The sequence below is a fragment of the Opisthocomus hoazin genome, chromosome 2, assembly GCF_030867145.1.
Source record: "Opisthocomus hoazin isolate bOpiHoa1 chromosome 2, bOpiHoa1.hap1, whole genome shotgun sequence".
In the NCBI taxonomy this organism is placed as follows: domain Eukaryota; kingdom Metazoa; phylum Chordata; class Aves; order Opisthocomiformes; family Opisthocomidae; genus Opisthocomus; species Opisthocomus hoazin.
In genome coordinates this window covers 8998774-9023650 of record NC_134415.1, presented here as the reverse complement: position 1 = coordinate 9023650, position 24877 = coordinate 8998774, and the positions used below count along the sequence as shown (strand labels likewise).

General features: G+C 41.0%; 1 protein-coding gene across 5 annotated transcripts in view; it reads right to left on the bottom strand.

Moving 5' to 3' along the window:
- Positions 1-24877, bottom strand: part of MTR (5-methyltetrahydrofolate-homocysteine methyltransferase) — a 53479-nt gene that overhangs the window by 11622 nt on the left and 16980 nt on the right. For 4 of the 5 annotated variants that reach the window (XM_075412443.1, XM_075412445.1, XM_075412440.1 and 1 more), the window contains 16 exons: positions 20542-20642; positions 20129-20190; positions 19218-19285; positions 18092-18168; positions 17004-17116; positions 15281-15421; positions 14430-14615; positions 13664-13843; positions 12549-12665; positions 12310-12450; positions 9036-9125; positions 8250-8402; positions 7554-7661; positions 3769-3869; positions 3252-3319; positions 2265-2385 (listed from right to left, as the gene is read on the bottom strand). In XM_075412443.1, the coding sequence (XP_075268558.1) occupies positions 2265-2385; positions 3252-3319; positions 3769-3869; positions 7554-7661; positions 8250-8402; positions 9036-9125; positions 12310-12450; positions 12549-12665; positions 13664-13843; positions 14430-14615; positions 15281-15421; positions 17004-17116; positions 18092-18168; positions 19218-19285; positions 20129-20190; positions 20542-20642 (1827 nt within the window). The remainder of the gene's footprint in view (positions 1-2264; positions 2386-3251; positions 3320-3768; positions 3870-7553; positions 7662-8249; positions 8403-9035; positions 9126-12309; positions 12451-12548; positions 12666-13663; positions 13844-14429; positions 14616-15280; positions 15422-17003; positions 17117-18091; positions 18169-19217; positions 19286-20128; positions 20191-20541; positions 20643-24877) is intronic. The other variant, XM_075412452.1, reaches the window with a different exon arrangement.

Sequence of the window (24877 nt, the reverse complement as noted above, 5' to 3'; positions counted from 1 at the left end):
CAGCATATACTGCAGTACTTTGCTGATCAAACTAAAGTCTGGAATCCTGAATTGAGGCCTAAACTACGACGTGAAAAGCCGCTGACTACCCCCGCTTCTCAGCGTCCTGGCAAACTCTGCAAGCAACCGCAGGAACAAAGACCTTGCAGGCCAACGCTCAGTTTGTTTTCTTGAATGCTAAGGTCAAAGGCTGTTTTTTTTTAAATCAATTTAAATCAGAGCCCAGGAAGCAATCTTCCACAGCAAAGACAAGATTTCCTTTTTCTTCAGGTCCTGTCAAATAGTTAAACCACTTGGACATGGAGGTTACTGATGACTGCAACGCAACTGTGCGGCCAACCCTCCAGGATCTTCTTAATTTGCTTCTAGGAAATGCACTTTCCATCTTGGCAGTTCCAATTTTTAGAAAAAGATAGTGTATCTTCTATTTTGATAGGAACAGACACAGGAAACAAACAGGGCTTGGACCTAATATGGCACTGTATCAACTAGTACATACTAATTTTAATATTTAAAAAAAAAAAATTATCACAACAAAACTGTCGCCATTGTTTCTCAGCACCTGAATTTACCAAAGCAGTATAGTAAGAGCTCAAGCACCATCATTATTGTAAGTTATGAAGAAGCTCGATTCTGCAGACTCTGTAGACAAAATCCAGCCTCTCTCTCTTTCAAACTAACCTCACTTTCCACCCTTTCAAGTACTTGTGGTCTCCTTATTCCCAATAACAGTGTCTACTTATACAGAGAAGAAGTGCAGATGGTTCTTCATTTGCAAACTCTGACATGTACACAACCTTTGAGAATACACACGTGAGGTTAAACTTACAACTGCAAAAGTAATATTAAATATATATTACCAATTCAGTGTTCCATAAAGAATACCTTTACTTCACATATATTTTATAGAAACTGTATGTGTCTGTGCATATGCATAAGTATATATTTATATGCAGTTCAGGTGAATAAAATTATTATTTATGTATACAAAATTATACATATATTCTTCAATAACTTCCATATTCAAGGATAAAACTAGCACTGCCTTGCTGTTGGCCACATTCATCTCTGTGAATAAATTCTACAAAATTGTTCGATGCTGGTTATTTGACATCAATTATTAGGTCTCAACGCCTGTGTACGAGCACTAAAAAGATCTGAAGGAAGGGCTCTCCTAAGATCTCCACTTACTCCCCCCCCTTTATTTTTTTTTTTAAGTAAAACCCCTCCCTGTTTGTTCTCAGTACCAAAGCCACAGGAAAAGAGACTCACACAGAGAAGGGGAAACAGGGTACAGTTAATCTTGCATTGTAACTACAGGACGACCACAGACAGGCAGTGATCCCACTCTTCACTGACTCTCACATTATGGGACGATTTGCTAAGCCCAGAAGTATAGGATACGATGGTTCTGCTACAACACGTGCTGCTCCGATAGAGAAAGCAACCCCGGTAACAGCTTCTAGTTATGCAAGAAGTGACCTCTGCAGTGCTTTGAGCTGTCACCTACTCAAGCATGCTGTACATAAACCAGTCAGCAAAGGGTGACCCAAGGGCGTTACACATGCCCAGAACACATTTGCGGCACTGTTAATACTAGGTGTCAGTGAGCTGTCAAAACTGGTCTTCAGGACATCACAGCAGCTGTATTATTTCATTTGACTGGATCTGAGAGAACAAGATCTCAACAGAAAAGCTCAGTCTATCAAAAGCAACATGGTAACTACTTCAAGTCAAGCAGCTAGAATCTGTTCCCTGTCAGCCTGCTTGAACAGGACAGGGGGCTCAACCCAGTCAGCACAATGCTGAACAGCAATCCAGGAAAATACCTTAAATTTCTTAAAGATAATACCTCCCTGATGTCAACATGACCATTTCTAGTCTCAAAATCCTGCATTTTCAGAATGCTTTCATGAATTGAAACAGATCATTCAACCCCTTAGAAAAGAACTGTATTCATATGCACACGCGCAGAAACTTTTCGAAAGAAATATAGTACTTCCACATACAATACACACTTGTAAAATATGTAACACTTGAAAAAACGAAATGTTTAAACCGTACATTATTTGTTGTGTCCCAATTACATTTTACCTCTATATTCTAGGACTTCCGATATAACATTCAGTCTTCAGTAAACACATAGCAGTATGTGTTTTGGGGGAAAAGGAGGGAAAGGGAGAGAAATGGCTATAAATTTTCTTTTTCCCTGGTTAACACTATTTTCATACACATTCCCCATCTTCCCGATTGAGATATCTTACTTAGAAGTAGTTGCTCCTCCAATCATCAAAGGAATCTTTATTGCCAATCTCTCCATTTCCTTGGCGACAAAAATCATTTCATCCAAAGAAGGGGTGATGAGACCAGACAGGCCAATTATGTCTATTGCAAATTTACAAACACACATACACAAAGAGTTTAGCAAATCCGCTCTAGAAAGACACAGAAATTATTACAGAAAGGTTTCTTTCATACGTCAGATAGCTTCATCTGTCAGACAGAAAATAGTGACATAAAAAGCAGGGTAGTCGCTAGTCTAGAAGCGAGGTTTGACCTAATTAGAAAAATGAAAGCTTTCCAAGAATGAAAGTGATTCCAAATCCCCAGTTTAAGATATTTCTCAAACAGTCTTCACAGCTGCTGAACACCTACTGCTCCAGTTTCAGCAACAAATACACAGTAGTTCTGATTAGTAAGCTTCAAACCACAGAATTTTAGCACTGAGGAGGGAAATAAGCCAAAATAATTATAAGCTCTGCCCTTAGAAACAGCAAACGCTTTCAAACTTCACCATCTATGTCCCACAAAATTCATCTTTTCCAAGATGCAATTGACTATTTCAAAGCAACTGTGACTTATTTCATGAAGTTCATTATTTATTAGGACAATTCATTCCTGACTTCACACTCACTGATCTGGCAGGCTGAATGCCAAGTTTTTTTACTGCTTTAAGACCCAACAGAAAGTTATTTAACCTTTCCAAGTCTCCATTTATCCATTTGTAAAAAAAATACTAAAACATCTCTCTTGGAGCTGCCCTTTTGATACAGCTTTTCAGTTCCTTGGGCTAAGTTTCACGGCAGTGCCAAATACTAAATAATTACTATTGTTAATGCAAAAGTTCTGATTTAGCTGAAGATAGTCTGACCAAATCACGGACAGCAAAGGAATGCAATGAGCAGCAATAAAAAACACAAGCAGGGTTTAAAATCAAACAATTCAGGAGTACTAATGAAATCTCTCTGTACCTGCTTTGTTCTCAACAGCAGCTCTCAATATCTTATCACATGGAGTCATGACTCCTAAATCAATAACTCTGTGAAAAGAAGTGAAATGACACAAGATTCTTCAAAAGACAGGTCAAATTTCTTCTACAGGGCAAATACATTGCTCTTACTGTAAATGACTGACCTAAAATTGTTGTTAAAATTTAGATTTTTGTTTGTTGGTTTCTCTTAAGACCTCTGTTAGGTATTTTAATATACAAAATACCTTTGGGTCTTGCAAAATTTTCAATACATCACAGTTCCAGATGATATAGCAGAGAAGAAAATTCAGGTGTAAGAGGGGTTTTTTTTTTTAATAATTTTTTCGTGGTTGTACTGAATCTGTTTAACATCTGGTTTTCCAACCACAGCTTGGGGAACAGAGGACAGTTCCCAAGAAATGCCCACCTCTTACCCCCACCGCTGTGGCTAGCCTCATATATTACTCAGCTAGCCTTATATAGTTGTGCTCCCAGCTACCTTACATTAGCCTCTTTACCTGAAGTTGTTGCAGCCCAGAACGACTCCCACGATGTTCTTGCCAATATCATGTACATCTCCTTTCACAGTTGCTAGTACTATTGTCCCATGATACGGATCCTGAAAGTTGAACAAATAACACAGGAGTTAAATTACTCGGAAGCCTCAGTGTGTTTGCTCAGATCCTTGAACAGTGCAATCTTAATCCATGACCGAGACTCCTACTGTGGTACAAGAAGTCGCAAAGCGTAGTAGAGGTAATATAGTCAATATTAAAAACTATTTTAAAAGATCCAGGTAATAAAATCTTGCACAAGAACTACTCTTGCAAATTGCGTGCATGTTCTTCAAAAATCTGTGTTTAAAAAGGCAAAATAGCAGATATCAAATTTCAGATCTGGCCAGCATTTTGTGCAGTGCAGTAAATGAACTCCTAAGGTACCTCTGCTCCAAATATAAACCTCACCAACAAAGAGTTTAAATAGATTGAATATTTAGAATAAAAGGGTATGAACACTCGTAATTACACACCTGTTTGTGCATCACGAACAATCTTTCAATGCAATGCTGAGAAGAATGAGAGCAATTAGCAAAAGCAGCGGAGACTAATGCAACATGAATAGCAAGGGAGACACTTCAGTGCAGTGATCAGGCCATTTCAGACTACCCAAGCAGAACAAACAGGCTGGAAAAAGGATCTCCTAAAAGAGGGGAAGCTGTACTGGCACAAACTGGTCCTAGCCTAGGCGGCATTCAGCCATGCCACAGGGGGCCTACCAGCACCAGCAGGGCAACAGCGGAACTCCCTAGAGCAATTCTCCATCACGACACAGGCCTTCGTGATACATTTTTAGCTGTATAATTGGTGTTGTCATTTGGAGCATCTCCAGGCTATCACAGTGCCATGTCTGAGATGGTACACGATCAGATGCCGGTAACAGACTGCTTAAATTGCACAGAATTTATATAAAGGGGAAACCTGAGCATATTCTATGTGAAATTAAAAAATATTTTTCTGGCCAGTATCGCATCTCCTTTGCAGATGGCAGAAATGGAGGATGAGATCCTTCTATGAAGCATGTTGTGTTTCCGGACAGTATCGAGTAGCTCTCTACTTCACAAAACCACATTGTTTTCTGTAGTTGCAATTTTCCAGGGGAAAAAAAACTTTATATATTACCAAGAGTGATATTAGCATTTCCCACGGCCCTAATGCGTTTGCTGAATAAAACCCCTGGATCCTCACCAATGCTGCTGTTTACTAAAATCTGCTATCTTCCCAGTGCTCCTGTTTTACAGAAGACTGGGGAACAGAGAAGGTAAAATGGAGGTGTGTAAGTCAGCCATCTCAGTACATCAATAAAAAAATTTGCAGCTGAAAATACACTGCTGGGATGTGAGAGAAAAATGAGGACAGAGATTAATCAAGGACTAAGGGAAGAAAAAAAAGCGTTGCCCACATGTCTCATACCCAATAACTACTGATGATTTAGTGATTGATATGCAAGAAAAAAAAAAGAAATTGGATTTGTACATGAGAAGCAGGAAAATCCGTGCTGTGCAGCAAACAACAAGGACCAGAGCACACAGTATTGTAAATAAACCCTATTTAGGGCACACTGTGATTTCAATTGTCTCAAGCAAGGAGGTCCTCAAGTTCTGGGCACACAGCCAAAGGGCTTCTTTTTTTTTAATCTTGATAGAGATCCACAGCCACAGCTATTTAACCTCCAATGTAACTATCAACGCTTTGCATTTCCTGGCAGTCTGTGACTAAAACTGCCCCAGAGGTTACAGTAGCCTGGGTAACATCAGAAGGATCAGCTACCAGAGTTTGCAAATCATTTTCCTTCAAGTTAACATCGAGCTTTGGAGATAGATGCAGCTGTTTTTCCCTCTCTCACCAATTCTCTACACAGTGGCCACTTTTTTTTTTTTCTTTTTTTCTTTTTTAAGGAAGGCACTACATCCCTTGCCCAGCAGAAGGTAGAAGCAGGAGGACAGGGGCCCTACTTTTTCCCTCCTGCTCTTCCCAGCCACACAGAATATCTCACAATCTCTTCAGAGTGCTTGCTATATTTTTAAGAAACTTTCAAATTCCACTTCACTTTTTAGCCAGAGAATTAAGTGCCAGCGGGTTCACAGTAGATCCTAATCCAGTGCTCATGGAAGCAACGGTGTAATGATTTTCACTGACCTCAAATAGCAGCAGAACTAACCAGAAGGTGCCAAATACCGGCACTGTCATCTGAATTACAATAAAAAAGAACAGCATGAGCAGGAGAGAGATGACACATAGAAAGGTGACTCATGACAGCCAGAGAACAGATCTGCTTGAAATACTGGAGAGAAGACACCTTCTTCACATCCAGAAAGAGCGTGGGAAAAGAGCCTAGGCATTCTTCTTCTGTTAAGATTAGTCAGGTTTGATTATCAGGTCATTTTTCTTTCTAAATTATTTGCTGTATTCATTACATTTATGCTGGACAATCACACAACAGATCCACAGTAAAATGAAAGATACAGTGTAAGAAGATTACAAGGGAAGAATTTGCAACAACTCAAAAATCTACAGAAGGGAAACCAAAGGAAATACAAAAATACCACAGTTTAGAGAAAGAGTGGCCTTTTTTTGTGGGTGTGTGTTCAGTACCAGATTCTGGTAATAGCTATTGTCTCTGAGAACTCATGAAGACAAGGCAAGGTTCCACAAGACTGAAGAAAAGTAAATGTACATCAAATCTAAAGTCGAGAGTCAGCCAAAGATAAGAAAAGAAGAAAAATATTTAACAACCCAAATTGTAAGCACTTGTCACACTATAAACATAGTAGGAAACAGCAGACATGAGTATTTAAAAGAGGATTTTGTCCAATTTATCTCTTTTCTACTGAATAGAATCTTGTCAGTATAGACAAACAAGGGACATCCTATATCTTCATTTCCCAATGCTCCTACCACATATTCCATTAACCAAATTTGGAAGAAACTACTTAAAGTACATGCACAGGTAATTGATAAAACTACCCTCAGGCATCACCAACTGTCGGCTGTGAAACAGGAAATGATACAAAGGAAAGGTTCACAAGAATCTGAAAATCATTGCATATTTTCAATTGTATATATTTCATATATTATATAAAAAGTAGTCTTCAGAAACTGGTGGAAAAACACAAATATGAAAAGACAACTATATTCAGATCCTGTTCTCATAAACACTTGTGCCCTGCAACTTGGTTTTGGCTACATATGCAATGAGCATACTCCTCTATCGTAACAAGAGGTCTTGAAGTCACCATCTACAAAGAAAAAGGATGGAAGAATTTGTTTGTGTAGCTCGGAGAATGGTCAGGGCTAGGGGGAAGGGAAGAGTTGAGTAAAGAGAAACACAGAAACAGGCTTTGAAGATGCAAAAAGGAGCTCCACAGTTCACTGAGGGCGGAAAGTAGTAGAAGAAAACTGCAAAAATAGTCATGAAGTTAGAAGTACCATGAAAAAATAACACTAGAATTAAACACCCACAAAAATACAAGAAATAGGTAATGCTGGTATAAAGGGCTTACAAAGGCTTATGGCATCCTTCAGGAAACTTGTGACAACAGCTTAGGCGTACAGTAAGCAGAGTTCCACAAAATCTGCACTTTATGAATTTCAGACCTACTTCAAATAATGCTAACACTGTCAGGTTCCATATGACTGCATGAGCTCTCCAGCATGAAAGCTGCATAAACGTCATTAGCAAAAAATAATTTCAATTTTTGTCACGGCATGCTACGAAAGTTACAGCACAAAGGACTGTGTCTTGCCTCTTCCTCTGTGCTGCCTCGTTGGGCTCTCCTTTCCTCTCTTTCTTTTTCCATATAGGGAATAAGGTGGCTAACTGCTTTCTTCATAACTCGAGCAGACTTTATCACCTGCATAGATAAACAGAGGGGGGGAGGGGGCAGGAAATAAACCATAAAGATCAGGTATAGGAATAGCCTCAGATTTCTCTTAGCTTTCTTTTACACCCATTCAAACAATAAACAAAACTTCATTTGCAAACCCAGATTCCAGCCTTGTGGAGGATTCTGTGGTAGCAGAGGCTGCTGGCCTCACTGGACTAAGGCTCTAAACACAACACTTGCTTTCACAGTGCAACCTCTCGGACCCCTCGCAACAGAATCGGAAGCTACAAACAGGCCCAGATTTCGAAGGTACTAAACACAGCAATTTTTGTTTGGATCTTTTTTCTCTCTTGCTCTTTTTCATGGGCCCAGACTTAAAACCGCATTTCAAATAAATCAAAAACACTCGGGAAGAAAGGAAACAAGCATGTAAAACTACATAGAGAAAGTCAAGTTCCAAAGTAAAGAAAAATAGGGCTGCTTCTTAGCTGCACCTGAATTTTCACAATTTATGTGCTATATCTGAAAAAACAGCCAGCACAGAATGTTTTGGCTACATTTTACAATGCTAGTTTTTGCAAAATAGGAAAATATATGAAATCATTTTCTCATTACCTGAGGCAGAAACATCTTTCCAGCACCAAAAAGATCACCAACGATTTTCATGCCATTCATCAAAGGCCCTTCAATTATATTTAGAGGTCTAGGATATTTTTCCTGATTTAATCTTGCTTCTTCTGTATCTGCAGTAACATACTTCTCAATGCCCTAGGAAAAAAAAAAAAAAAAAAAGAGAGAGAAGTTTTTATCTTGCTAGAGATACAGCTTTTATTTAGTTGCCTTCTCCCCGCCAAAAAATCACAACGAAGTACAGATGCTTTAGATACTGCTAGCCTTTAAGAATACCTCAAATGCATATTTAAAATAAGTTTTCTTAGGAAACAAACCACTGTAGTTCTTAGGTGTACAAAGTTATTCAAAAGCAAGAGTCCCCAGTATTAACAGATTGGTTTGTTTTTCTTAACCATGTCATAAGAAAAAACAAACATTCAAAAATTGCTTCCTCAGCACTCAGTGCAATACTGTTAAAGGACCAAAAAAACCCCTAGGACGAAAAATCAAGATGTTACAAAGCAAAAGCAATATGTTTCTTCCAACACCAGCGGAATAAAATATTAAGGGTCAAAGACTTCACTTGTGAAGTTGAAAGACAAATCATGACAATTTCCTCTGTTATTAAAGTTAAATATATTAAATATATTATTCATTCTTCATTATTAATTAGTAGTTTTTAAAATAATGGCAGTTGAAGTATTTTTAAAGCCAAAAGTGTCCCTTAAAGTCTGAGCTGAGATCACGTCTCAGAGCTGATGGGTAGGACAATTTTCTGCACAGACTCACCTTTATGAGAGCATATTCCAGCCTTTCCTCCACAGAGCTCTTCCGCCACTCATCAGTCTGTACAACTTTTCTTCCTCCTTGGGCATGATTCTGAAGAGCAAAGACATCTGTAGCAGCTTGCAAGCATAAGAAATACAACTACGGACTTTACTTTTGGAAAAGCAAGGATAATTTCAAGTACTGACCCATAAAATAATTTTAAATTATTCAAAAGGGTTTTTATATACATGCAAATCATATTGCAAACACCTGTGATGTACTACAGACACTCAGAGGGTCTACAGCGCAAGGAGTATGTACCTCAGTGAAAATGTAAACAAAACAAAGTAAAAAAAAAGAAAGTTAAAAAAAGAAGGAGCAGTTCAGTAATTTTCATGCTCTTAAAAACGATGAAATGACTAATACTAAGGGGTTTACTTCTGGGAATATAATTTAAATCATTCCCTGGCCCACACACTACACTTAATTTTAAAATTCTAATTAATTTGGCACTAATTCAGTTTCTGCTGGAATAATTTATGTTATTCCACATCGCAGATGTGTTTTCAGTCAGGCAGCATACAGAACTACTGTTTCTCACACTCATAGACCGTCCCAAACCCTCACAAACTCTCTTTGCCTCACACTCTCACTCCCCTCGGCTAGGAACGCAAAGGCCAAAAGAGCTTCACAACGCAAGCAAGCTCAAGAGCACCCAGCCTCGGAAGGCTCGTGGAAGAGCACCCTACCCATTACTGCAGCCACCACACTTCAGGCAACTCATTTCTTTTCCTCCCTCAGTTACTCCACACAATCTGAGGTCTTTCAGTCCTAATCAACCTCCTATACTTCTGCGTGTTCATCAGCAACTTTTCAAAGACAGACCCATGCGAAAAGTCATGGAAACAAGATCTCATTCATGATAACAGAAACCAGAAGAACTCTTCATTCACATTCATACAACTCTTAGCTAACTTCGTAGCTTATCGTTGCCAAACCTTATTTGTCTCTTAGGTCTAGTTTTTAAAAAGGGAATGAAAGAAGTAGGAAAATGTTGCCCAGAGAGGCTGCAGAGTTTCCATCCTTAGGTATCTTCAAAATGCAACTGGACGTGTCCCCGAGCAACGAGCTCTTGCTGACCCTTCTCTGAGCAGAGGCTTTGTACTAGATGATCTCCAAAGGTCCCTTCCTACCTCAGCCCTTCTGTGACGCGGTGAAAAAGTACCAAGTGCTCCTCAACCTCTGGTCAGAAGCTTTTGCAAGGGAGCCATTCCAACTGAAAAATAACCCATGATGCTGTAGGGTGGGTGTGCAGGGACCACAGTGGCAAGCACTACATGTAGATCTCTAAAAACAGGATGATTACACTGCTTGCTGAGGATGAAAAAACCTGCCTTTGGAAGCACAACTCCCACTGCCATAAATGGGACAAAGTTTCAGTTTGAGAATGTCCGCAGCTATACACTTTATGAAAAATGTTGTTTAATCTCAAACTTCAAAGGAAGACTGACCTCCTAAATCTGCAAGGATTAAGTTCCTCATTTGTCCCCACAGGTCCAGCACTCAAGCAACTGGCAAGGTACATTACTATTACCTGAGGGAACTAAGAGGAAACTTTACCAGCACTTTAATAGAGGTGCAATCCTTGAAATGGGACTGCACATTCTATGTTCTTTGTGCAGAATAAACTGCACTAATTGGAAATAAGAAGAACATATGCACTTACTGACTAATGAATACACTTCTGTGTTTAAAAAAAACCCAACCCTTTAGACAAAAGAACTTACAGCCATTCAATTCTACTATATCAGAGGAAGGTCTAAATAAATGTTTTGAAACATGCCTCAAACTCCAAAACCTTATGTACTAATCCTTCTCACTGGCCATAAGTAACTGTCTATTGGGGCGCTCACATTTGTCCACAGCCAAGATGAAACCCAAATCAAGATGCTCACCTCCAGTGAAAACCTGAAAGTTTTAATATTATATGTTAAACTTTAATAGAGCTTTTAAAGACGTTTTGAATCAAAAGTGCCTCCTCTCTTTTTTGCAGCTGGGGGCTGGTTTACTCCCACAATAAAACCACCACCATTAATAAGAGCAGACATTCCAACAATGACTTCCCAAACTTCTAGACCTAGAAGGAGTTGTCATCCACTTCTATTTCTACTTTTCATGTTCCATTTAAATTCACATTCTGCCTTCCCCAGAAACACTGCTCAATCAATGTCGTTCTAATTCCACTTCTTTTCTTCTCTTTATGGAACCCTGAATACCCTAATGGTAAAATTCTGCTTATATAGACAAGATCATTCCCAGGTGAATTGCTTAGACACTAAGAGCACCATATAAAATAGCCCGAGCACAAGGGATAGGGAGACTCTTCCTGTACTGGTTTTCAGCGTGTTGCCATCGTTCCCAAAAAGCGTGCACCACCACAGGGCAAACTACAAACCAAATGAAGCTGTGCACAGAAATAATACCTCCAGGAGATACAGAACAGGCATGCAAACCTTCTTGTGCGCTTAAACCTAAGAGCCACCTAACCCAGAGAAATTTTTGCTGTATGTTCTGTTCAGAACAGGATTTCAGCAGTTGTCTTACGGCTAATAATCAGCAAACCTTCAGGTGCACAATCTTTGTCTTTTATCACCACTGCCATTACACGAACTGGAAGCCTATGGCACAGCCAGGAACTGCAAGCAACTACTTCACCTTTCACACATACCCCAAGCAAACCATTACCAGCAGACAGGTTTGCTCTTTGTCTCCCACTGCGCGCTTGTCAGTTAAGCTCCAGCACCAAGATTTGCTTTGGTTGTGGGTTGGCCTTTTCTGGTTTTGTTTGTTTATTTGTTTGCTTGTGAGGGTTTTTTTTGGTTTGGGAGGAGTTTGGTTGGGATTTTTTACTTCCTTTTTTTTTTTTTTTTTTTTAAGTTTGGGGTTTTTTGTTTTGTTTTGTTTTTGTTTTTTTTTTGTTTTTTGTTTTTTTTTGTTTTTGTTTTTGTTGTTTTTTTTTTTAAAAAAAGGCCACCTATGCAGTTTTGTCTCCTGAAGCATATGAAGAACTCTGGTGCAGGATCTTTCAAGGCACCTATGAAAGTGAAGAGGCTCAATCCATCACAGTTCACATTTTATTCTATATTAATAACTGAACCACTTGTAGTATCATTAGTAACTTCTAACACCCACTGTTAGATTGACACGTGCAGCTTATAGACCTACCATCAGCAGGGAAGTGTTAAAGCCCAGGTGCTAAACTAGCTACTGTTCAAAGCTCAAAATTGGAAGTTACCTGAGCATAATGTAGAAGTTTCTCTGTTGCATCAGGATCTTTGTTCCAGATTAGATTCTCACACAGCTGCAGCAACTCCTTGTGGATATCATCATACACCGGCAGATTCCCAGCATTCACAATGCCCATGTCCATGCCATACTGAAAAAAAACATACAGAATCCCCCAACCAGGGCTGTCAGACATAGCACTGCACATCTGCCAAGTGCAAATATACGGAAACCAAAAGCACATCATACCTTAATTGCATGATAAAGGAACACCCCATGCATTGCTTCACGAATGGCATCCATTCCTCGAAAGGAGAAAGACAGATTGGAAAGACCTCCACTTATCCTGGCTCCCGGCAGTGTTTCCTGTAGGAATTGCATATAGATTTTTAGAAAAGTGCTTTCCAGAAAGGAAACCTAAGCAAAGCATTCAGTCCATAAAAGAGTTGGCCCCTGAGCTGCAGTGCACTGGCTACGCACCCTTTCTCTCTTCCCTGTTCCAGATCCTTCTAGTTACTGATATTCATAAAAAACAATTCAGAACTCTGTAGAAGAAAATACAAGTAAAAAGAAAGATCCAGCCTAGTTACGTGTAAGCAACTACCATGGTTTCCATAGTTATAGGTGCTATTCTAAACGTATCAGTCCTCCCACAGCAGAATTCCAGATTTTCCCCGCGCAGACCTATTTATGGTTCTTCCATTCCCCACTCCTCTGGAAACAGGAGTGGCCAACCTGCCTGCCTGCACAGCTCAGGAGCGGGCTGTAGCCGAGCAGCGAACCCCAAGGGCGCAGCCTCCCTTCTGGAAGCCCTGTGGCGCCCAGCTAGCCTGTGGGGTGTTGAAGCCCCAGACTGCTACTGGCAGAGCATCTCCAGACCAGTCAAGCTGCCTTGTGAACTACAGCAGTTCAGCTTCCTTGGCTGTATTCAGATGATGCTCTTCACTGCTGTACTTCCTTACTCACGGTTTGGCTAAATAAAAAGTCAGGTTACTGCACAAATCCCTTCCACAGTAATACAAATTTCATTAATTTAAAAAGTCAGCTTTCACATACCTTCAAAGAGGTCCTTTCAGCTAGAACATAAGTGTGATTGTTACCTCATTTAATTAATATATTTACAGTACAGATAATGGATTGAAATACACTTATAGAACTATTTGAAGTTCTTCTACCGGAAATACTGGGGGATGGCTGCACTTCAGAGCAACCGTCTCCCTTGCTAATTGAAAACGCATATAATTTTGCAGCAGTGCTTTGTTGTTGTTGTTTAGGGGTGGGGGATGTTTTTCTGGTTTGTGGTGGTTTGGGTTTTTAAGTAATCTCAACAAAATACTTCAAGTTAAAATAAGTTTACAACTCACTTTTATGGTTTTAGTAGCATTGATAAAATTAATGGCATACAGGTTATGTTCTTCCATTCCAGTACCTATGGTTAAAATATTAGGGTCGAATATTATATCATTTGGATTGAAGTGCAATTTTTCCACAAGGAGGTGATAAGCTCTGGAACAGATTGCAATCTTGGTTTCTGTTTCTGTTGCCTAGTGGAGAAAAAGAATTCTGATATGCAACCTACAGACAACACAAAAAATAAACTCCCCAGAAAACATTTATGGTTCCAGTGACTCAAGACTGAGAATCTGAACATCACGAATATTAGAAAAGGACTACATATAAGAATTTTGTATTTAAAATATCACCACACCTGTACCTGGAGTTTTGACTCAACTCATTAAAAACAATATTGTTCCCCAACATTTCATCATCCTATGCAAAGTTTAATATGTGTTTTTTTACGTAACTAAGGTAATTCACAAGGATTCCACTCTCACGCAAAACTCAGCTTCTGAACTAACAAAAGATCTTCTGTGAAGGAAGGAAGAGCTCAGCATGGCTGAACAGCAAGAGATACGCTCTTGTGCTAGCAGCACTACACTTAGAGCAGTACTTGGATACTTCAAACGTGTGAGCAGCATAAGAAATGCTTATGTATCAGGGTGAGAACTATTGCTAAGGCTATAGAGACCTCTCTGCATCACCTGTGTCAATGAAACGAAACAATTGCTCTTCTTGCACAAAAGCAAGCCCTGCGCTCCAGCAGAAAAACTCCTCTAAAGTGACACTCACCTGCCCCGTTTCATCAAAAGCCATGACAACCACAGCTGCTCCATACAACTTAATTTTCTTTGCTTTCTCCAAAAAGTCTTCCTCACCTTCCTTCAGACTGATGCTGTTTACAATGCATTTCCCTTGGCAACATTTCAAACCTGCTTCAATCACTGAAAAATTTGAGGAGTCAATGCATAACGGCACCTGTAAATAACAGCGAAGTAAGCAGGGGAATACACTCAAGTTATTAATTAGAGTTCCCCATGCTGTTTGCCCATTTGGACATAAAAATGCACACAACATTAATCAGCACTTATGAATAAAAAGTTTCCAGATGGTATTGGTAGATTCGCTTTTTGAAATGCAAAACTCAGAGCAAATTTAACTCAAGAGCTTCTAAGGCAACTTTATCACCTATCATATAGATATGTGAACCTCTGCTTCTCCTTGTATTGTCTTTTGTTTCTGAATTAGATACTCATTTTAGAAAAAGCACACTGCAGAAGTACCTTTTAAAACCATCCTACATCCATGGCAATTTTAAGTTTTGTGGAAAGCAATACCGGTACGCACTGCCAACACATAGATTCTGGCTCATAACTGCTGCAAAAGGAACCTGCATTTGGCTTTTCTAACCAATGAAAAGGACTGGCATGTGTTTAGCTGAAATCAGGTAGAGAATGTTAAAACCTCTGTTTCCCCCAAACACGTTCCCTGTTACAGTACATTTTCCTCCTGGGGTACACCTACATCTGCTCATTAAGCACCTAAACTGGTTACTAAATAAATCAGTATTAAAATTTTCTGAAAGGCAATTTCCAACCCAATAAAATGTTTTTTACTGTTCTTTGGAACGACTCAATTACAACCTTTGCAATATCAGGTTCTGAAGAAATAAAGTTACAAAATCTGGTCATTGCAGAAGGGCCATCCAGCATCCCATCATCCATATTGATGTCAAGAACCTGGGCCCCCATCTCAACTTGCAATTTGGCTACACCCAGGGCTTCCTAAAGAAGAAAATCAAAAAACCAGAACAGCAGTCAGTAGAAAAAAGCCTCGTCATTCTCAGGATTACATTTCATTTCTCCAAAATAAACACGCAGCAAAAAATTTAAAAATTTATAAGACATTCCATAAGAGAATAAGGAAATGGTCTGTGACGTACAACAACATACAAAACTTGTTAGTATGGCAAAAATATGACAACGAAGACCCAATGTGCTGGTAGTGTCACTGATTTTAGACAGCTGGTCATACGCTTAACTGAATGAGTTACGATTTGCATGGTAACAAGGACTTTGGACTGCACAAGATCACAGGAAAACAGATTCTGTGATGGTATGAAATAAGGGTCTTGCACCACAAGCTCTGCTGTTTTATAACACAGAGTACTTAATTTTTGGAGGTTGTTCGACACTTTTTCCAGCTGCAGAATGATCACCAAGCACTAAGCGGGAAATACCAAAGCTTTCCCTCTGGCCCACATAATTATCTGAACAGCCATGACTGTTCAATTTCTTTTTTCTCACTCTGCACACCAAGGAGACAAAAAAGAAAAACATTTTTAGTTGCTCACAGTCCCTAACAACCTGTGTTTAAAGCTCTCTTTATTTAATCAGTCTAACCTGCTTCATGACTTTTAAGAGCTTCAGAGTCAGGCTTCCTAAAAAACAAAGGCTTTAATTTTGATTGCATCAACTAGATCAGGAGAGCATACCCTGGGGCAGTCTCAGCTCTCAAGAAATGTCACTTTACTATTTGTTTGAATGTTACAGTAACAATTTACACCAGTACAGAATGAGCCCTCCAGCTTTTTCATTTCTGCTCTGCAGCTGTTTCAAGAAAGCAATTACCTTCTAAGCATCTTTTTCTGTAGCAGCTCTCACGTAGCATGCTGGAGACATTGATCCAAGCACATAAAAATTAGATGCAACCATAATCACAGAACTATAGGGGTTGGAAGGGCCCTCTGTGGATCATCTAGCCCAACCCCCCTGCCAAAGCAGGGTCACCCAGAGCAGGCGGCACAGGACCACACCCAGGCAGATTTGAGTATCTCCAGAGGAGACTCCACAGCCCCTCTGGGCAGCCTGGTCCAGGGCTCTGTCAGTATAGACGAAAATGTGTTTCCTGCTGACCAGGACTGGAGATGGGAGGGAGTCTGGGGGGGGGCTGCACAGTGCCATAATCTATCCAGAGTCAGATGCACGCCACGTGTTGAAAGAAGGGATTACACCTGCTTTCCTTCCTCCCTCCTTTGCAAATTCATCCCTAGCTGTATCAGACCAGGACATTTTCTAAACCATCATCAGTTTTATAACTTCATTCAAAATGGAAAGATATGGTTCCTGTAACACTTGTCAAAAAAAAAAAAAAAAAAGCCCCTGTAAAATCCTTCTCACAGATTTATTAGGAGCTGGTAAGCACAGAAACAAAGGACAGCGAGAAGGCAAATTCTCCTTGATTTCTTACTCTTGTAACTGGTGTAAAATAGCGCTTCGTGCCAGCAAAACAAACAACTAATAACAGTGCAATGCAGCAATGAAAAATCAGAGCATCAGCTATCAAGATTATTTTTGAAATATATACTTCATAGTTGCCTGCCATGATGAGTTTAGCAAACTTCCGTGATCCTGCAACATTGCAGCGTTCACCAATATTAACGAAGTTGGTGTACGGCCCAATCCTGAATGGCTCCAGACCTTAAAAAGATATTTTTGAACACATTTGTAAAAACAGAAAAGAAAAAAAACTGTAAGAGAAACAAAATCCCTCTTCTAACTGTGCAGTAGAAGTGTCTCTTTAAGAGCAGTGATTTCTCAGCACATCAGGATGTGCACGAGTCTAATGAGTAACTAGCAAAGAAATGCAATGAAGCAACTTCCAACACATATGCCAAAGGTTTCTGTCCTTCCTCAACAACAGTCAATAATTTACCTGACCCACAAAAAATAACAGCCAATTTGTCCAACATAAAATCACGTGAAGATTCTTTGGGCATCTACATGTATGCACATACACACCTTCTCTCAACTTCAAACTATGTTATCTCATGACTCTACCACCACCAGAGGAGCCCACCGAACTGACTGGCAAACAAGGACACACACAACCAAGTTCAGAGAAACAAGTCAAGTGGGACCCTTTGGTAGCAGGCAACTTGAGGCAATCACACTTTACAGCAGAACAGAATAAGCTAATGCATGAAACCACAGGCCAACTATGATTTATTTAATTTATGCTAAACTGATTTGACTTTGAGATTAAAACACCAGCCCAAAAAGAAGGTACTGTTTTACTCAGATAGATGTCCGAAAAGCTTAAAAGCAGGCCTGGCTGAGGAACACGCAGGTCTAGACCTTGCTAAAACAAAACACATTCTAGACCTGGATGTATTGCTGGATCGCCATCTACGGCAACACAGGGCAGCTGTCTCACAGCAGGTGAACAAGGATCTGGTCCCACCTCTGCCATCAACTGCAGTCAAATCATCTGATTTCTCTGTGCTTAACCCTCTCCTGTTGTAAAGTGAGGCTAAAGATACTCACTGACCATTACAAAGATTCAGGTAGAACCAGAAACTCATAGTGCCATGCTGATCAGCAGAAAACTGCCAATAAATTTATAAAGGAATGATGCATGAGTTATAAAACTCAAACTGTTACACTACACTTTACCTGACAGCAGCATGTATCCTTGAGAGAGAGAAGGTGGAATGCGAGGCTTACAGAATTTCACAGCTTCGGCAATTTTCCTGAGTTACAGAAAGCAGAAAGTAAGGAGTAAAGTTTTCGATTAAAATTAAACCACTCCAGACAACACCCACACAGAACATATCAAAATTACACCTCCATCTCCAATTTAGCCCTGTAGCAGACAAGACTAATTAGCCTGTTTCACTTTGTGTGGCCAAAGGCAAAGACATACTCCCAGAAAATCCTATCGTAGCTATTTGCAGGGAATGTACAAAGCTGAAGATTTATAAATATACAGAACGTGTATATTTATAATACAATAATAATACTATGCCAATGAGACACTTGATGGGTATCAGAAACAGCCCTCAACCTCACTGACTCTTACTGTATTCATAATCTGCTGAGCTGAGCAATTGCTGATTGCAGAAAAAAAACCCAAGGGACAAACATTGTTCTGTGCTGAGCTGTGTTTCTCAGATGCCGGAATGACTCTAGGTGTCCTCTACATGTTCACATACCACCTCTTCCCAGTTTGTATCAGGGTAAAAATGAATCACAAGGGCCCCCTCTCTTTCCAACCTGGGTGAAAAAGGGAAGCTTTCCCACTGACCTACTTCCAGTGAGAAAGATAGGAAACACTTCTTCCCACAGGCCAGGACTAGCACCAGCTGTACAACGTTCACAGATCTCCAGCTCAGACATTTCCCCCCCACACCCACACACTCTCCTTCTTCCTACCATCAAAGGAAACTGCAAGTTTCACCTTGTGGCTAAGAGGGACAGAAACAGAAAGAACATACAACGTAAGGGAGCAGAGATGGGAAGTCTATTCTATCTAATGGTAAAGAGGGAGGAATAACTCAGAAACAATTTTAGATGACAAAACAGCAGAGGTATAATCCTTGTTTGAACCATGCCTCTACTCATTCTTCATGATACAGATGGCTATGAAAGATAGCTTATTTCTACTCCATATATTGCTGCCGTTGGCATTCGAGTGATCCGTCTTTTCAGGGAACTCTAAGACAAGCCATGGAATATTGCTCCTCAGAAGCAGCACTTTATATACTACCCCGTGCACCTAAAGTTGTAGCTCATGAGGTACCTGATATGCGCTGGTGTAGTACCACAGCAACCTCCAACTATGTTGACCAAACCATCTAAAGCAAAACTCTGTGGAAGGGAAGGAAAGAGAATTTTGTTTAAAGTTAATAAAGGTATCTTAGATATATCTTTTTTTTAAGATATATTTATATGTATTTTTTTTCCTCCATATGTTAAGCAATTCAGGGGGATCACAAGAAAAAAATTAAATTAAAAACATCAATACTGTTTGTTCTCTTTGGGATTTGTTTTGAGATATGGATTCCCAAGGCTAAGCAGCAATTTCAACACCTAATTTTAGGAAACTGCAGTTGAAACTGGCCTATTTTATACTGAAGCCCCAGATAAAAACTTGGATGAGTATCAAAGACTAGTCATACTGTATTACAACAGGCAATTAACATGCAGCAGATAACTGTGTTCTCGCTGACACACTGCAGCTCCAATCACACAGTTGTCTTGCACAGATCAAGTCACACATGGAAGGACACGTTGCACTGCAACACCACCAACATCAGCGGTTTCTACGCACACAACTGGCAGTAAAATGCTGCCAATTCATAAAAACTGCTCAGCTTTTTCAACAATTCTGAAATGTAAAAGTACAAACATGAGAGTACATCCACAGATCAAGCTGCAGGAAAGCTACTTAGTGTAGGACATGAAAGTAACTAGTTTTCAGCGTTTCCTAAGTAGTTTTTCCTAACCTTGTATGTCAAAAGCACTACCATTCAGCAAATATTCTACAAACAATCCAAATGAAATAGAGCCACCTGAGGGGGAGGAGGGAAACACACACACAACAAACCACCACACACCACAGTACTGTAACAAAGCCACATAAAATACAAGCAAAGGATTCTTGTCTACTAGTATGTCAGATATGACACACCCACGAGAAATATTTCATACCTTTATATGCTTGGCAGTCACTTCTGGAGTTTCATCATAACCACCAAAAGTATTAGGAAGACCTTGAAACATAGTTTTTCTAGTATTACAATTTGTTTGAAGCACACAAGAACAGAACTAAATTCCAGAAAAGACATATTTGAAGTAGCTACACTCACTTGAGGACTAAAATGCTTCATCACCCTTGCAATCATTACTGAATAGATTACTAATCATGCAAGAAAGCATTCTGGGTTCACTGTCACAGAACTCATAACAGTTACTTTCAGCAGTTTAAAATATTCTTAATCTCTTTTTAATAGTAAAAACAATAATATTTTCAAGCTAATTCAACTCCATTATTGCTAATGAGATAGACTGTTTTAGTTATATTTGGTCTGCCTGTAAGCATAGGAACATGTGCACCAACACACCTGCGTTGGGGTAACAGATGATGTAGGCCGTTGTACATTTTCCAATTGTTTCAATGAACGGTCGCATTTCAACTGCCCCTAAAGCACAATTTAAGCCGATACTGGAATATAAATTTTCAAAAATTATTTTGAGTTAAAAATGCCTTTCACACACAAAACAGACAAGTGTTATTGTTGGTAACTGCCACAATCATCTATAACAAATCCAACCTGATCTCTGATTTCTTTAAGCATCAGCAGCAATGCAGAAAGACTGCGCAAAAGGAGGACTCGAGTGGAAGAAAAGTGCAACGGGGAAAGGGGCTGGACTGAATTGAACTGGGAACGGTAAATCAAGATTTCATTTCAAAATCCAGGAGGAAAGTAGCAGCATTTTGACAGCAACTGCAGCAGCACAATGGCTCTGTACTGTCTAGGTGAGAGCGAGAACAACTGGAATGAGAATGACAGACTGGAAAGGCGCTTTGCACTACAGGAAGAAGTATGAAAAAGGTTGAAAGAGCAAGACCTGCTTCGAGCTGCTAACTCATCATTTTCTTTTAAGATTTTAAAATTTTACATAAATTATGTCAACCTTGGAAGAAACCAAGTGCCTCCCCCAAGATGCCTCATGGCACTAAGCTTGGGCAACTGAATACGCTACATCTTAGCAACCCAGACAGTACTATGACAGAAGTATTTTTGCATTAATAAGCTTCTCAGACAATTTTACCAGTATATGAGGTACAGTCATGTTTTCTTTCACTCAGTGACAGATACATAAATGTGACTTGCACTCAAACTGTCTACATCGATATTAAAAATGGAAATTTTCTCTTTCAGATAGTATACAAGGGATCTTTTACATCTGTTTCCTGATCTCTGCTCCATTCTAAAAACCACCCTATGAGCACTGCAAAACTCGGAAGGTACTCACAGAGTTGCTCTAAGAGGAAGATGTAAAAAAGCTTTCTGCTTTCCTGGAGTAACAGTCTCGGTGAGGATGCAAGCTAACCCACTGAAACAGGAATGGATAACAGCCACACCTCCCAACTAACACTGCCACAGAGGCTGCCTCAGAAGGAGCCAAGTTAATGAAGTGCACGTATGCCTACTTTTTGTTTCCCGGAGGTCAAAAGCAATAAAGCCCTGCACAGAAATGGGAGCACAAAATGGTTTTTGACTTTTCTCCTCCTTCCAAGGAGTAGGCAGGGGCTTGGTAACTGCACAAGCAGTAGCAGTAAATGCTTGCCGCAAGATTCACTTGTTGGACAGAATGACCAGTCCTTGAGATCCGAGGGGCTCACAGCAACAGCCAAACCCAGGGCCTTGAATAGCACACAGTCACCTACCAAGACCAGACAATACACAAACCACTTCTTCCACAGTTTAGGGGTGGTGGGGGCCCTTTTGGGGGGTGCGGAGGGGTAGGCATATATGTTTGTTTTTTCAAACAGCCAGCTCTACCTTCAAAGTGCTTTTTCTAATGCATCTCATACGGACCATTCTATTTAAACAGAAAAACTTTGAAAGAACCCTTTTATTCTCATATTCCTATTTGGTGTTTACATAGATTTAAATCATTCATACAGATTACCTGGATACAAACAGCATGCACTGGGAATACAAAATTAATTACAGCAATGAGGTTCTGGAATTTATTTCAAAGTGGGGGCTCATCCCTCAGGATTTCTGAAGCAAAGCAAGGTAAGAATCTTTAACAAGACTGTTCTTACCAAACGCAGATGAATGCGTTTCCTACTGTTAAGTCATTCCATTTACAGGCTTCCAGCTCACACTCCTCATGACCTCTTTTTAAGCTCTGTCCGGGTAGGCAGCTTCATCTCTCCCTTCCACATACAGTACCTGTCTGCCTCTGGTTCTGAGTACAAACTCACCTGTCACTCTAACTCACCTTACCAGAGAGATACTAATAAAGCAGCCAGCATACTCAGCAAACAAGCACTTCTTGATGTTCTGACTTGACTTACTGGGTACCGACCCTCCAGACTGCCTGAATGATTAGCCACTACACAGGTTGCTGACAAATATCTCTCTGAGCATGACACCATCCAAACATCACCCGTTTCAAAACTGTCAAGTCAAATTAAGCAGACATGCATATTCATGCAGAAACAAAAAGCAGCTTCTGTGGCCACTATCATCTCCCCACAGCACTCAACAGCATCATGAAAGAAAACATTTGAGAACAGCAAACTCTAAACTGCGCCTTAAAAGCCAGCAGCCTTGAACCAGACTGCTGGTACGCTATCACTGCTACCCTCGTGTAATCACCATCACACCCTCATCTTAAACATCACCTCCCTCCCTTGCTCATTTCTCCACAGCAGTCACGCATCAGCTCCTGTAAAAGCCAAGGCTGCAGAGTGCCCTTGGGACCAGAACAAACACCACACTGGGGCCCTAAACTCAGCGTAATGCTGCCACAGCAGAAACAATCACAGCATCTGGAATAACACGAAGGGAACTCATGCCACATCTGAGCACCTTTCATAGCAAGCAGCTTGCCACACATCTTTCAGCAGTTACTAAGCACAGTTCACGAGTTTCTCAGCTGCTATCTACATCAACCGGATACAACGTGTAAACTTCTTAGGGGGTCTCCAAACCAAAACGACTTAAGGACAACACATCACCCTAAACAGGACATACAAAACCCAAATGGAAACATGTGCACACGTATAACATGATCCCTAGGATACTACCATTAATCAGCTTTTTCACAACCCTAAAGCCACTCGGTACCACAGAATCACAGAATAGTAGGGGTTGGAAGGGACCTCTGTGGGTCATCTAGTCCAACCCCCCCGCCGAAGCAGGGTCACCTACAGCAGGCTGCACAGGACCTTGTCCAGGCGGGTCTTGAATATCTCCAGAGAAGGAGACTCCACAACCTCCCTGGGCAGCCTGGTCCAGTGCTCCGTCACCCTCAGAGAGAAGAAGTTCCTCCTCATGTTCAGACGGAACTTCCTGTGCCTCAGTTTGTGCCCATTACCCCTTGTCCTGTCACTGGGCACCACTGAAAAGAGCTTGGCCCCATCCTCCTGACACCCACCCTTCAGATATTTGTAGGCATTTATAAGGTCCCCTCGCAGCCTTCTCTTCTTCAGGCTGAACAAGCCCAGTTCCCTCAACCTCTCCTCGTAGTGGAGATGTTCCAGTCCCCTCACCATCCTTGTAGCCCTCCGCTGGACTCTCTCCAGTAGCTCTTCATCCTTCTTGAACTGGGGAGCCCAGAACTGGACACAGTACTCCAGATGAGGCCTCACCAGGGCAGTGTAGAGGGGAAGGAGAACCTCCCTCGTCCTGCTGGCCACACTCTTCTTGATGCACCCCAGGATCCCATTGGCCTTCTTGGCAGCCAGGGCACACTGCTGGCTCATAGTTAACCTGTCGTCCACCAGGACACCCAGGTCCCTCTCCGCAGAGCTGCTCTCCAGCAGGTCCACCCCAAGCCTGTACTGGTGCATGAGGCTGTTCCTCCCCAGGTGCAGGACCCTGCACTTGCCCTTGTTGAACCTCATCAGGTTCCTCTCTGCCCAGCTCTCCAGCCTATCCAGGTCACGCTGAATGGCAGCACAGCCTTCTGGTGTATCTACCACACCTCCCAGTTTGGTGTCGTCAGCAAACTTGCTGAGGGTACATTCTAACTCTTCATCCAGGTCGTTGATGAAGAAGTTAAACAAGACTGGGCCCAGTACTGACCCCTGAGGGACACCACTTGTCACCAGCCTCCAACTAGACTCAGCGCCGCTGATGACAACCCTCTGAGTTCTGCCATTCAGCCAGTTCTCTATCCACTTCACCGACCACTCATCCAGCCCACACTTCCTCAGCTTCCCTAGGAGGATATCATGGGAGACTGTGTCGAAAGCCTTGCTGAAGTCAAGGTAGATAACATCCACAGCTCTCCCTTCGTCTACCCAGCCAGTCATGTCATCGTAGAAAGCTATCAGATTGGTCAGGCATGATTTCCCCTTGGTGAATCCATGCTGACTACTCCTGATAACCTTCTTTTCTTCCACTTGCTTGATGATGGCCTCCAGGATAAGCTGCTCCATCACCTTTCCCGGGATGGAGGTGAGGCTGACCGGCCTGTAGTTCCCTGGGTCCTCCTTCTTGCCCTTTTTGAAGATTGGAGTGACATTGGCCTTTCTCCAGTCCTCGGGCACCTCTCCAGTCCTCCAGGACCTCTCAAAGATGATGGAGAGTGGCTCAGCAATGACATCCGCCAGCTCCCTCAGCACTCGTGGGTGCATTCCATCGGGGCCCATGGATTTGTGGACATCCAGATCGCTTAAGCGATCCCTCACACAGTCCTCCTCGACCAAAGGAA